Raw genomic sequence first — 13,891 nt, forward strand, 5'->3', positions numbered from 1 at the left:
CGATAAAGTTAGTCATTTTTTTAAATGTTAGCAGGTTTCTTTCTCATTTTCTATTTTTTTTGCTAAGATTTTTTTTTAGAAATATAATGTATAAATAAATAAATGATTAATTAAAAAAAATCTTTTAGCCAAATCTAAATACAAAATTTGAAAAAATAAGCAAACAAATCTTGTTGAAAAAATTTGTTTAGCCAAAACTAACGAGTATACTAAATTTTCAAATATATTATGCGTTTAAAATTATTATAAGTATAAATATTTGTTCGCTTTGTTATATTTGTTAAAAGACTCCTTTGAAAAATCATAAACTGAACTATACTAAAGTTAAATACCTTAAATCGAACATCTCAAAGATAAGGAAAATCACCTTTTTAGTTTGTTTTCAAATATATATGTTTTTGGCCATTCAACTCTATAATGTATCTTTTAAATTTTGAATTTTAAAAATAAAACGTAAAACGGTACAAAATTTATAATAGGTATTTTAAAGAATTATATTAAATAATCTTTTTTTAAAAAATTATAACAACATATCAAAATTTATTTGGAATGAATTATTATATATTAAGATAGACTACCGTTGTCATAATATAAATAAAGATATATAATAGACTGTATTAGTTTATCAGAGTTTATCGAAAATATATTTTGATAATACATTTAAAAGAAATACATATTTTTCATAATATTATATTTCAAAAATTTTATAATGTAAAAATGACTGAGAATGAACTTTGAAATATATATTTAGTGAGTAATTAAGTGCATCTATTTCTAAAAATTAAAAAAATTATAAAAAACAATGTAAAGTTGAATAGTAGTTTTTTGGTTTTTAGTTTTTCAACAACCAAACCAAAGAGAAAAATTTGAAAAGAAAAACAAAAAGAGTTACCTTGTTGAACACGGAATCAAAACACTATAAATACCTTAAAATTTCTCCTTTTTCAAATCCTTTTTCTATTTTCCCCCAATTTTCATTTCTCCATTTCACCATCAATTCTCTCTTTCTAAAAATATTTTTCTCGCATTTTTTTTTCCTGTTTGGCTCTAGATTTCATCATCTCTAACATTGCGCTCAACCCAAGGTTTCTTCTTCTTCTCTTTCTCTCTCTTTTTCTTTCCTTTCATTTTCTCTCATTTTCCCCCTTCTTTCTTTTGATTCCATTTTCTCCGATTCCCTCAGATTTCATCTCTGTCATCTCTTCCGTTCAGCGCCGTTTTCTTGTTTCATGAGCAAGTACTGGAGGTTACGTTTCTAATTCCTTCAAACTCAGGTTAATTAATTCTTCCCCCCTCTTGATTTTCCTCTTCGCATTTCGATTCCCTCTTCATATTATTATTATATTGTTTGTCAGAGATTGTGTCGTCGAGATTTCGCTTTCTTCGATATATCATTTCTTTTCTTTCTTTTTCACTTTACATTTTCGATTTCCGATGATTTGTTTAATATTTTCAACTTTTTACCAATTTATTTACGTTTTTTTTTATTTGTGTGTTTCTGTTCGATAGTTTGTGAATCTTAATCGCTATTCTTATTTCCTAAATTTAACACACATGGGTGTTTGGATGGACAGCCGCAGTGGAATAGAAATCTATCCTATTTTTGTTCGTCTTCAATTCGATGGGTATTCCAACACCCGTCTTATTGTTGGTGATCTGATTCCATTCTAGTTCCAAACACCCCCACAGGATACTTGTCGAAAAGTTGGGGCTTTATGAACCGATTGATATGACAGCTCCTTTTTATCTATCTATCTCCCCTACCCGTCTGTGATATTGATTTTTCACCACAAATTTCTATTTTGTCGGTTGCTGGGAACTGTGAACACCGTCGTTGTTGAAATAATTCACGTGCTTTTGTTGATGTAACTAACTTAGAGAGAGAGAAAAGAAGGAAAGCCCTTCTCTTGTCTTGACTTTTTCCCCTTAGGAATCTGGTGTGCAGTTGGTCAATTTAATAATTTTAACTTTCTTTCTTTTCGCCATATCTTTTTCTTTAAAATGGGTCTCCATTTCTTGGGTTTTCTTTAACATTAATTTATTTTTTCCTCCGGGTTTCTGTTTGTTTTTCTTGAGAGATGTGGAGGGACGTGAGATGTAATCAAAATTACGGAAATTGTTGAAATGTCTTTAAATTTAAATTAAGAGTGAAATAAAAATGAATTCATAAAACATTAATTGAAAACTTTCTGAACGATACAATATATTCTAATCACACCACGAGTATTAAAAAAAACAAATTGTTATAATCATTTCCTCTCATTAAGATAACTTTTTTGGTTTGAATTACTTTTAAGTTTTTGTATTTGATTCAAATAATAGATCTTCAAGATGCATTCTACCTTTCTTAAGCTTAAGAAGACTAATCCTGACAGAACATAAGGACAAAGACAAATAGGGGAGAAATCCTTCCTTACAGAATACAAGTACTGGAAAAATAAATGGTTACAAAACATCAAGAGCCAAATATGGAGAAAAGAACATGCTTGAATTTTGTTAATAGTTTTTGCAAATTGATATTTAAATTGCTGATACTAGAGTATTTATATTGGTATTCTCACACTAATCAAAAGGTAAATGTTTTTTAGTAATGTTGATATATCTGGGAACACAGAGCTCTACTGAAATGGATTCGGTAATTACTAGCCTGTGTGGGACTCGTCTTTGAGCGGTTGGCCCTACCAGTTACAGGACTCGGCTTTTTGATACAACTGTCTTAAGATATGACTTTTGTGGTCCGTAGGCGGGGCCTAGGTGTCCAAACATTTTTTGTTTTCTTGTGAGTTTAAGATGTATTCATGAAAAGAAAATTTTTAACAACTCTTTTGATTTTGATTTTGATTTTTTATTGAAGTTTTTGTGAGAGTGTATTATTAATTTCTATGGCTTCTTTTCAACGTTCTGTAACAATCTATGGACACTACCGTTTGTCCTCGTTCGTCCAAATTGGAATATGATCAATACATTTTGATCTATTTGATGACCAAGAAAACATGGTGGGTGCTATGGAGTAGAGGTTCTTTATCATTATTTTTTTGGGGGTATTAAAATCCAATTATTGAACTACAGAAAATATTAAAACCCAATTAACATGGATAATCATTGTATGCCTATTTTGTTTTTTTGTAATCATCGCCCTTATCTCTCTCACACACTCACAGCACTCTTTCAAACAGAGTTTTCATCTTTAAAATGTTTTTTTTTTATTTAACAGACAACGCTTTGTAGACAAAGTGGCATGAATATATCCCTTTTTGTACTCTTTATTTGGTTATCAAAAACATTATAATATTTTATCATAATGCAATATATTTTTGTCACTACTTCTTTTGCATCTTAACTGATGATGTTGAGCGAAATTAATCCATGAGTTTGATTTTTTGAGAAAAAGTACACCTGATGCTTAGATTATGCATGATCCCCAAAGATATGCCTGCAATATTTTCTTTGTTGTCCCAGAAGACTTGAGTTTTTTAATCCACCAGTAGTAATATTGTAATGGGAAATACACGATTCGTTGCATAAAAGATATGTTGATAAGACCTGAAGCATTCTTATCCACAGTTTAATGTGTCTGGACATAATTCCAAAAACGAGGTGGACTGTTGAGTTGAATACTCAACTTTATTTACCGGAGGTTTTCAGTTCCCCTTTGAATATATTTTTGTAATAAATTTAAAAACTATTCCTAATTTCTAAATCGTTCATTCCTCCTTCCTTTTTGCAATACTTCTTCCCCCCCCCCCCCCCCCCCCCCCCCCCCCCCCCCCCCCCCCCCAAAAAAAAAAAGAAATATATATATACACATGTAAATATTGTGTATATATCATGTAAAAAAAAGCTACTTGATGTACATATAGACAAAGGTGTCGTGCTCTAAAATGGTATATGAAAGCCATTTATGTTTATTCAAAATTTGGAAATCTGAATATCTTCTGCACAACAATAACCATTTTCAAAGTGCAAGTAGCAATTGGTGTCTCTTAACATTCTATTAGGACTTGTAATTTAAATATGATTCAACTTGATGTCATCACTCTATCGCCTTCGTTTCTCTTCTGGCACTGTCAGGAAAATTATTCATCAAGTGGTTAGTTTAGTACTGTCAGGTCTCCCTTAAACCTCCCCCGTATCTTGCCGTTATAAATTATATTCACAGGTTGAGAACTATATTATATCTGAAATCAGAAAGTGCATGTGAGAACTGTTGCACTAAAAAAGATGTTAAACATTTCAAGACCTGAACTGGTTACATGGCCGATAGAATATTATTATGCCCATCTTCGAGATATGGATCATTTGAGTTTGACCAAGGCTCATTTGGAAAATTTTATTCCACATGTTAGATACCTTATCCGGTTATGGTTAAAATATTTATTTCTTTAAATTATTTGTTAACATACTGCTGAGGTACATGATAAATATTCTGTGTACTAGCTTCTAATTTTCATGTTTTTATTGTTGGTTTCCTTTTTTCTACTTCTATCAGCTGATGTAATTTGTTAAAGCTACTCACCATTGGCACTTTCCCTCTCCATGCAGAACAGAGGATAATCAACATACTTTTCCTTTGACAAAGGTCCAATAACAAATAATGTTAGGCAACGTTTTATAAATGCTGTGCTGCTTTGGCAATGAAAAGGTACCCACTACCATAATTTGTCTTTCCCTGTTTGCAACTTGGCCGCTTTTTTCTGCCCTCCATGATATAATTTCATTTTATAATAAATCTATGAATCACCAACAGTTTTCAGGAAGACTGCGCTTGATGGACTGCTCACCAAACAGTAGTGACAAGAAAACATTGAAGCGTTGGTTTTTCATTGATAAAAGAGTTGGGTAAATAGTTTTTGACTAGGGGGGCATAAATCTGTATTTGATCGATCTCTTTTCCCATCACACCACTGTATTAGAAAAATATTTTTTTTTTCTTGTATTAAGTTGCTATATGGACTTGACATCGAATCACACATCTCCTGTTCTCACTGAACCTGCACCAATGAATAAATCAAGGCTAGGAATCCATCCTGCTATTTTGCCTTACTCTCAATCAGGTGGTTCTTTTCCCCCAAGTAAATATATCACAATCCCAAGGAAAAAGTCAGGAAAATTTGATGATGTCTGGTCCAATGGTTGGTTGGATGCAATGAAATCCTCTTCTCCTCCTCGGAAGAAGCTAATTAAGGATTTCGATGTCGAGTTTCCTTCCGATGATGATACTGATGTTGCATACAGCTCCTGGATGGTAATGTTTGATGCTTGGGAATCTTAGCTTCTTCCTCCTTGTCTAATATTTTCCCCTTCAATTTACTCATATTTTTGTTGCTGGTTCTGCAGCTGAAGTACCCTTCAGCACTCAACTCTCTAGAGCAAATTACCAGTTACGCAAAAAATAAGAAAATAGCTGTTTTTTTGGACTATGATGGGACCCTTTCTCCAATAGTAGATGATCCAGATTGTGCTGTTATGTCAAATGCTGTACGTCTAGCATTCTAATGGCAATTTCCAACCACACTTGTCTTATTCCCTTTTCCATTTTCTTACCAAAATAATTTCTTTTTCTTTTCCAGATGCGTTCTGCTGTAAGAAATGTTGCCAAATATTTTCCAACGGCAATCATTAGTGGAAGAAAGCGAGAAAAGGTAAATGGAGTATCCGTCCGAAATTCTCTGTTTTCCAGCTTTTGTCAAAATAACTCAATTTCTTTAGGAACTAAACTACCTTTTTTTTCAATTTTTTTTTCAGGTTTCTGAGTTGGTAGGACTAACGGAACTCTATTATGCTGGTAGTCATGGGATGGATATCGTCGGCCCTGTGGGTCAAACGGTTCTGAATTCTCATCCCAACTGTATTGGATCTACTGACCAACAGGTGAGCAGTGGAATAGAATAAGAACCTTGTTTTCTAATATTATACCTTAGCTTCTTTTCTTTTTTATTCTTAATCATGATTATCACACGCTCATAATTTATGATTTCATTAATTTTAACTCCCATGAACTATCTTTTAACATTACAGGGTAAGGATGTTAATCTGTTCCAGCCCGCAAGGGAATTCTTACCCATGATAGACGAGGTGAACATAATTTTTTTCTTCTTATTTACACATCTTCAAGTTTTAGCTTAATGTTTCAAACTTGTAGGCGCAAAGTTTTATTTATTTATTTCTTGTAGGTTTTTGGAACCCTCGTCGAGAAGACCAAAGGTATTAAAGGCGCAAAGCTTGAAAATCACAAGTTTTGTGCCGCTGTACATTACCGCAATGTAGATGAGAAGGTAATATTTCAGGATATTTAATAATTGTATCCACTTCAAAGCTTAGACTTCTTATAATCTGGGTTCTTAAACATGTTCTCCCATGATCTTTTTCAGAATTGGCCTACTATAGCGCAATGTGTTCATGATGTACTAAAAGACCACCCTCGTTTACGTTTAACACATGGGCGGAAGGTATAGTATACATCATTACGTGCAAATTTCCCTTATTTAGAGTTTCGTTTGTCCTGTGTTTCTTACTACTGCTTCTATACCATTATTAGGTTTTAGAGATCCGTCCAGTGATTGATTGGAACAAGGGAAAAGCAGTTGAATTTCTGCTTGAATTTCTAGGTAATTGTTTGTTTGAGATGAATGGTATGAGTTAGCCTGCATATTCTCATCCTGAATCTAATAATCTTGCAGGATTGAACTCAAGTGAAGACGTGCTCCCTATCTTTATTGGCGATGACAAAACTGATGAAGATGCTTTTAAGGTAACAAATCTGGATCTCCCAATAAATGATATAATACTAAATCCTATGTTGGTTTGTTCAAGTGTTAAAAAAATTTATTCACTGTTTCTTGCAGGTGCTGCGAGAGAGAAACCAAGGGTACGGCATTCTGGTGTCTCCTATGCCAAAAGAGACCAACGCATTCTACTCTCTTAGGGATCCCTCAGAGGTGAGTGTGCCTTTTCATTTTCCTGGGACCTTTGTTTTTGAATGTTAAAATTATACAAATCACATCTCCAAACTTGTCTAAGGCCGTTTTCAATTATATGCCCCCTACATTATTTTTATACCTGAAGTCTTACATCAGTTTTGCAAATTCCAAGTTTAGGGGGATGATTGAAACTTAAACTGGCACCAAAAGTTAGGGGGAGAGTAATATGTATATATTTTAACTTAGCTAAAAGTTAAATAATGAGAAAGTAGAATATATGATGATGATGATGATGATGATGATGATGATGATGATGATGATGAAATTGGTGCAGGTAATGGAATTCCTGAGAGGATTGGTGAGAAGCCAGAAGAAGAAGGTGGTCGGGGGTGGTGGTGAAGAGGGGGGAAAAACAAATGATTGGATAATTTAGGTTTTTTATTACACAGAATAACTGAAGCAGTTTGTGTGTGTGTGTATGTGTGAAATTTGAGAATAGGTTAATAAATTCATATTGGGGTATTCTGTTGTGTTTAGGGGGTGGTTTGGTTTTGAATCACTACTCTGCTATTTTGTGGGTGGTGGGGGTCAAAGGTTTTTTTTTCCTACTCCTACCTCTGGCAGAGCACACAAAGAAATGTCCAATGTTTCCTATTTATTTTTATATTATTTCATCTCTCTCTCTCTCTCCCTCTCTCTCTCTCAACTTTCTCAACATGTAAAACGTTTTTGAAGTTTAGTACCATATCATGTATGGCTGGGAATTAATATTATTTTTGTTTTTCATACCCTCAAAGCTCACTTTTTTCTTTCTTTGTTTTTTTTTTCCTGGTTTAATCTAATCATAATCTTGTTATTTGAGTAGGAGAATCTAACATGGTTTAATGGGATTGACATAGTTCAATGGAATTCATTGTGATTCAATGATATAATAATTTTTAAAAGACTAAGATATCGAAACATTTGAAGGTAGAAAAAAATTTAGGGTATTACGACATTTTTTGTAGGTGGGAAATGATATTGGTAGCTCGGAAAAGAGAGAGGGTCTAGTTGATGTCCATTTTAAGACGTATAAATAAAACTGACGAGTAGTCGTTGGATACTAACTTTGGATACTAACAAATATATATAAAGTAAACAAACGTTCTAACTTCTAAAATAGGTTGATAGAGTATAGGCTTAAACACAATAATTGATAATACAAAGAGCATAGAGACTTTAGATTAAAAGAGAGAACTCTGAAAGGTAGCCATTTGGAAACCTCAAGATTTCTCTCCCCATTTGTTGCCTTCAAAAACACAAAGATTCAATCTTCATAATTAAATATATATATATATATATATATATATATATATAAAAAGGAAAACTCCCACTTAGTTGAACTGAAAAATTGATCATCTTTCAACACTATGTCTCTCTCCTTCCTACATAAATTAGCCGAAAACAAAATGTCAAATTTAGAGCGAAATGAGAAGTATAAGCTTGTATATCACGTAACTATTTGCTCTATTTCTTCGTTTTATTATCTATTTTTCTCGAGTATTGACTGTTATGTTGAAATGATAATAAATACTTAAACACTTCGATGTACCTAATTTTTAACATTAGAAAAGATAACAAAATTTTTTTAGGCTATGAGATTTTTCCTTTTCGTTTCCTTTAATATATTGCTCATGCATTTTCTATAAAAAAATAAAATAAAAGTTATTTTGTTTCTCAAATTTGGGTTAGAATTCAAAAGTAACTTTAAGGAAAGTGAAGAACTTACCATACAAAATAGTTAGCAACAAATAATATATTTGTTTTGAAAAGGGAAAGAGTTAGGAAAAATATAGTTTGATTTGTAGGTTTTAGTTTTTTTGGTCTATAGGTTTCAAAATTTTACTCTTTTAGAGTTTAAGTTTTGAGTTTAATTTCAATTTATTTTTTGTATTTAAAATATTATAATTTAACTATTGAGATTTAAGTTAATGCCTCAAACTTTAAATTTTGATATAACTAATTAGTAGATGTGGAGATTCCATATTAAAAAAAAATCAAGAGATCTCACCCTATAAGGTAAACGGACTACTCATCTCACTGTTAATTGGTTTGAGATAAAATAAACAATGTTACCTAATACTGAACACAAAGATGAAAAATAATTATCTAATGAAAAACCAAAATTTTTAAAAGTATATAAAACTCAAAACCTAAGGATCAAATTAAAACAAAATTCAAATATAATCAATACTAGAGTTACAACATTTAAAAACATACGAACTAAATCAAAAGTACTCAAAACCTAATAACTACCAGTGTACTAAAATATTTTGAACCACATCGATTTATATCACATAGAAATGAGAACAAAATCGTATCGACAGAAAGGTTTAATTTTTCTGAAAGGGTTATTCTTCAAACATCTCAAAACACATAAAATTATTGGTTGAATATCGTCAAACCATTGAACAAAACAGAAAACCCAACACAGCAAACTAAAGGAAATTAAAGAATTTAAAAGCTAAGAGTGTTTTTGTGTTTGACCTGCTCAAGCCATTGTTTGTCTCTCTCTTTGGCACAGTGTGATATTTCAGGAGGAAGAACCAAATCGAATGTGAGGGAAATGAGCCCACTTTTTCACCATGAACAAAAAAAATTTATAACAAACACACATTAGAATGGTCGAATACGAATATAGTTCGATTAGCACAAACGTGTGTAAGTAATGATCATCACAAGACTCAATGTTCGAATCTCTTCAAACCCTAATTATACGGATTAAAAAAAAGTATATAAACACAACAACCAAACTTATCACATGTTTGACTATATAAACACAACAACCAAACTTATCACATGTTTGACTAGATGTTTAATTTACACTTTTAAATGCATTTTCTTACTAATAAACTTCGTTTAAAATGATTAGAAACGTCTTTGTTTAAGTGATTTAAACCATTTTAAAATTATTTTCGAACATGTCATTATAGTTTATCAAAGAAAAGGAAGATTGGAATATATATGGATACATACATTCTTAGCAGCGGCACTGAAGGCTTCTCGATGAGAGATGTCTGGATTAGCAGCCTTAATGCGTTGGATCTCGTCCCTACATCATATGAAACTTTTCGTATTTAAAAGTTGGAGAGACCATACATAATCTTAAGAAAAAAAAAAGAAAATTATGTTTATCTAATACGGTATCGTCATAATTCATTAAGCACAAATGAACGTTCAGATCATGATCACCTTAAAAGAGTATATGGACAAATCTTAAATTAGCTATAACTTGAACTCGCAATCTTTGTAAAACACACGATTTGCTTGTTTGGTTCATATATTTCTTTAATTACCAAATGAGAAGATGGAAACGAAAAGATTAGGGGAGAAGAAAAATGAGTACTCACTTGATGAATCGGTTGTAAGCAGAGGGTACCCTTTGTCTCTTTTCTGGTGCTGTTTAGTCATATAATTAAAACCATTATATACTCAATTCTAATCTCAACAAATTTAATTAATTAACTATATACATATATATATATATATATATAACAAGAACATGTTTCTATGACACCCTTAGTTTTGAAGATTTCCCCCCTTTAAATTCAAATGTATGCTTAAGAAAGATGCAAATTCAATCGTGAAAGGAAATAAAATTGATTTTCAAAAACAAAAAACAAAAAACTAAGACTTCATTTCATAGTTATAACTATTTTGCCCTGTTTTGATAACCATTTCGTTTATTGTTTTCAAGGAAATTTCTTACAATGATCTGTATATTTCTTAAATGCAATAGTTGAATTCTTAGCTATATATATCAAGAATAATAACAAGATTAACTTTTAAAAGCTACTTTTTTTAGTTTTCAAAATTTGACTTAGTTTGTAAATCATTGATAGAGAGTGGATAACACAAAGAAAGAAATTCGAAGTTGAAAATACTTCCCTAATATAGATTTAATTTTCAAAACAAAAAATATTGTCAAATGGGGTCAAATCAATTTTTTTTTTTTTTTGGCATTTGAAAACTAAAAAGAAAAGTAATTCTTAACAATTTGTTGTAGTTGTTGGATTTTAACTAAGAAGCAACTCTTCAAAGTTTCAAAAACCAAACTAAAAACAATAACAAATGTTTACCGAATGAGATCCAAATAATGATAAATGCATCATAGCTATTAATATTGATTTTCAAAATAAGGTTTTTTGTTTTTTCTTGTTTTTTGGAACTATAACCTAAAAATTGTTTTGGTAATAAAGATGAGGCCATGCATGCATTTTGATTCTAACAAAAAATTGATTCAGTTTTTTGTGTTTGTGTTTTGTACTTTATAAAGTTTGATAGCTGCAGCCACACCCTAAACAGAAGAAAAAGCAAATAGGGGCTGCAGAGATTAAAACACACATAGAACCAAGACAATAGTTAAATGAATATATCTTGGAATCAAACTTTCTTATTTTCTTGTTTTCCCAAAACATCTTTCTCTTAAATTAACTTTATATAACATTCTCAATTATTTACCCAAAATTAAACTAATATTCCTATCTACTCAACAAACTTTTTTCCTATCCTATCTTATTGTTCATACTTCATAGTTTGGTTTAAATGTTCACATTAAGTACATAGGAAAATCTCAATTAGGTTGACATCGATCTCAAATAATTTACAAAGAGCCTTCTCTTTTATATTTTCAAGAGTTGCAATATTAATTGTTTTTAACCTTTTTGTAAAAGTTTTATAGTAGAACGTTGATTAATGGTTGGACCAATAACATTGAGATATTTGTAAGTTGTGGGTAGAACCAAAATTGGGAACTTGGACATTCCACATGTTTCCAACTCGTCATTGCTATACTCGTTAAATGTGTCCATGGTAGTTTTGAAACATATATATATTTTTTAAAACAAAATGAAAAGTTTGTGGGTTTTCTCTAACTACAATTTAAGCCTATAATACATTGAAAAAAGGTTAAAAATTACTCTTGACATATAAGGTGAAAAAAGAAAATGGATGAATAATAGTGTAAGTTTAAGTTATTTACTTCCAAGTACTTAATCCTTTCTGTAGTATTAAATATTTTCAATCAAACAAAATACCCAATGCATCTCATTATCCAATGAGAACTACACTAGACCTATATTTAATAATAATAATAAAACCATTTATGTTGTTCACTATAATTACTATAAAAAAAAAAAAAAAAAAACCTTAATGATAATAGGTAGGTTTTGAAAGTGAACTCTTTTACCCAAAGTAGCTTTATTCAAGGCATTTTGTTCTTTTTTTTCTTTTCTTTTCTTTTTAAGACAAAAGATTGTTCTTTTCTGAAAAGTTAAGAATTCATTGAAGGGTTTGTTCATCATTAGAAATTTCTCTAATTTATATAAAATATGTGAAGAAAAAAAATTAATATATGATGGACACCAAACTTGTATGAAAAAAGATCAGAACAAAAACTAGATATAACAAAAGAAAATTAAATTTTTTTTTTAAAAAAATGATGAATGAATTAAATTATCTCACGTCTATTTATGGTCGGAGGTTGCCTTGGAACATCATTAGGTACACGAGTGGCCATGGTTAAATCAATTCCTTCTGTTTGGTTCATCAAAAAATTTGGATTTGGATTTGAGATCTCTTCCTGAAAAAACAACAAAAATAACCAAAACTTTAAATTAATTTGAGCTCTACAAACCTATCTATCATTTTAGGGTTGTTAGTTCGATACGGTTTTGTCATGTGTTACATGTTCGATTTTGAAAGCCAAAATGGATGTTCGAGCTAGGGATATGGATGAAAATTGAAGTTATAAGAAAAACAAGAATAAAGATAAATAAAGACGTTTAACAAATAGAGTTTAGTGTTAAGAGAATTACCAAGAAATTGTGAGTATTGGGAGAGAAAAAAGTGGTTGAGTGAGTGAAGCCATGAAATTGACTTGGAGAAGGGAGAAGCATTCCACCACACATGCTCACTGGCAGAAGATTGGCACAATAGCCACAGCGAACAGTAACCCTTTTGAACAAACTAGTAGAAGGAACACTCACCTAAACAAACACAAGTTAAGAATAATTAAACAAAGAACAAGAACAAACCCTAAAAAGTTCGAAAAAAGAACAACATTCTGATTGTTATTACCGCTAGAACTGTGTCGCAAATGTTACAATGAACGTAGCAAAGCTGGTCGGAAGGAGGAGGAAGTTGAGAGAAAGTAGTAGGAAGGGAAGAAGATGACATATTTAACAATTTGTGCCCTCTATTTCCTTTTTTTTTTTTTTTTTACGATTCCCTTTCTTCGACTTTGTGGTTCTAATTGGTTGAGTTTTTGATTGACTGATTTGATTGGATTGACAACTTAACTAAATGACCTTCATTTCAGATCTATGTTCTTTTTTTTTTCTCCCTCTTTGATTATCGATATAAAGCAAATAAAAGAAAAAGAAAGAGAACGAATCCAAATGATAAACAAAATGTTCGAAAGAGAAAACCCTTTTTCCTTCCTTCCTAGCAAGTTCCACTCGTTTTACAAAATCACTTGTGCTCTGATACTATGTAATTAAGGACACAGAAAACACGCATGGATGTATGTATGTACGTATGTATGTATGATTTTGATATTCCCGATGCATAGAGGAGAGAGAAAAGGACATATGCATGGAGGTGACAAACTCAGCTGTAGTTTTCAAAAGTTAAAGAGGGGTGTTGTGTTGTGTTGTGTTATGGGTTCTTCCAATGCTATGAAGTTTAATTTTCCTCAATTTCCGAACCCTAAATAATATATTTTCTTTTCCTTTATACCTCTTGGCCTATAACTTCTGTCCTTTTGCAGACAAACCCTCTCTTACTTTTCTTTTTCTTGTGACCAATAATGGCATAATCATCACACTATCATCATTTTCTTAATTTCGGTAACACTAATGAGTTAGTACTAAATATTTTTATATTAAGATGTACGTACTCTTAAAAAGGACTAATAAACTGTTATTAAAGTC

At 31.2% G+C, this 13,891-nt stretch overlaps 2 protein-coding genes across 4 annotated transcripts; one reads left to right on the top strand and one right to left on the bottom strand.

The window, feature by feature from the left end:
* Positions 1-948: 948 nt before the first annotated feature.
* LOC103490916 (probable trehalose-phosphate phosphatase F) lies at positions 949-7,708 on the top strand. Of its 3 annotated transcripts, none has more exons than XM_008450664.3 (14): positions 949-1,085; positions 1,184-1,274; positions 4,543-4,642; positions 4,748-5,245; positions 5,338-5,478; positions 5,571-5,642; positions 5,746-5,871; positions 6,019-6,075; positions 6,174-6,275; positions 6,372-6,449; positions 6,539-6,608; positions 6,681-6,751; positions 6,846-6,938; positions 7,255-7,708. In XM_008450664.3, the coding sequence occupies exons 4-14, from the start codon at positions 4,949-4,951 to the stop codon at positions 7,351-7,353; spliced, it is 1,206 nt and encodes a 401-aa protein (XP_008448886.1). In that variant the 5' UTR covers positions 949-1,085; positions 1,184-1,274; positions 4,543-4,642; positions 4,748-4,948; the 3' UTR covers positions 7,354-7,708. The 3 variants fall into 3 exon arrangements, with proteins under 3 accessions (XP_008448886.1, XP_008448887.1, XP_050942451.1); XM_008450665.3 differs by having other exon boundaries at positions 950-1,085; positions 4,490-4,642; XM_051086494.1 differs by having other exon boundaries at positions 950-1,085; positions 4,548-4,642.
* Positions 7,709-7,990: 282 nt separating this feature from the next.
* Positions 7,991-13,516, bottom strand: LOC103490918 (protein YABBY 4-like). The gene is made up of 7 exons (XM_051086495.1): positions 13,038-13,516; positions 12,776-12,946; positions 12,423-12,540; positions 10,310-10,358; positions 9,936-10,011; positions 9,447-9,534; positions 7,991-8,344 (listed from the first exon to the last, which is right to left on the bottom strand). The coding sequence occupies exons 1-6, from the start codon at positions 13,134-13,136 to the stop codon at positions 9,493-9,495; spliced, it is 555 nt and encodes a 184-aa protein (XP_050942452.1). The 5' UTR covers positions 13,137-13,516; the 3' UTR covers positions 7,991-8,344; positions 9,447-9,492.
* Between the last annotated feature and the right edge of the window lie 375 nt (positions 13,517-13,891).

Source organism: Cucumis melo, chromosome 6, assembly GCF_025177605.1.
Source record: "Cucumis melo cultivar AY chromosome 6, USDA_Cmelo_AY_1.0, whole genome shotgun sequence".
Taxonomy (NCBI): Eukaryota; Viridiplantae; Streptophyta; class Magnoliopsida; order Cucurbitales; family Cucurbitaceae; genus Cucumis; species Cucumis melo.

Coding starts and splice junctions, on each gene's coding strand:
- LOC103490916 (XM_008450664.3), top strand. CDS start 4,949: ATGGACTTGACATCGAATCACACATCTCCTGTTCTCACTGAACCTGCA. Junction 5,479..5,570: donor GTGCTGTTATGTCAAATGCT/GTACGTCTAGCA, acceptor TTTCTTTTCCAG/ATGCGTTCTGCTGTAAGAAA. Junction 6,276..6,371: donor ACCGCAATGTAGATGAGAAG/GTAATATTTCAG, acceptor GATCTTTTTCAG/AATTGGCCTACTATAGCGCA.
- LOC103490918 (XM_051086495.1), bottom strand. CDS start 13,136: ATGTCATCTTCTTCCCTTCCTACTACTTTCTCTCAACTTCCTCCTCCT. Junction 10,359..12,422: donor ACCTCCGACCATAAATAGAC/GTGAGATAATTT, acceptor ATGACTAAACAG/CACCAGAAAAGAGACAAAGG. Junction 10,012..10,309: donor GCTTACAACCGATTCATCAA/GTGAGTACTCAT, acceptor CATATGATGTAG/GGACGAGATCCAACGCATTA.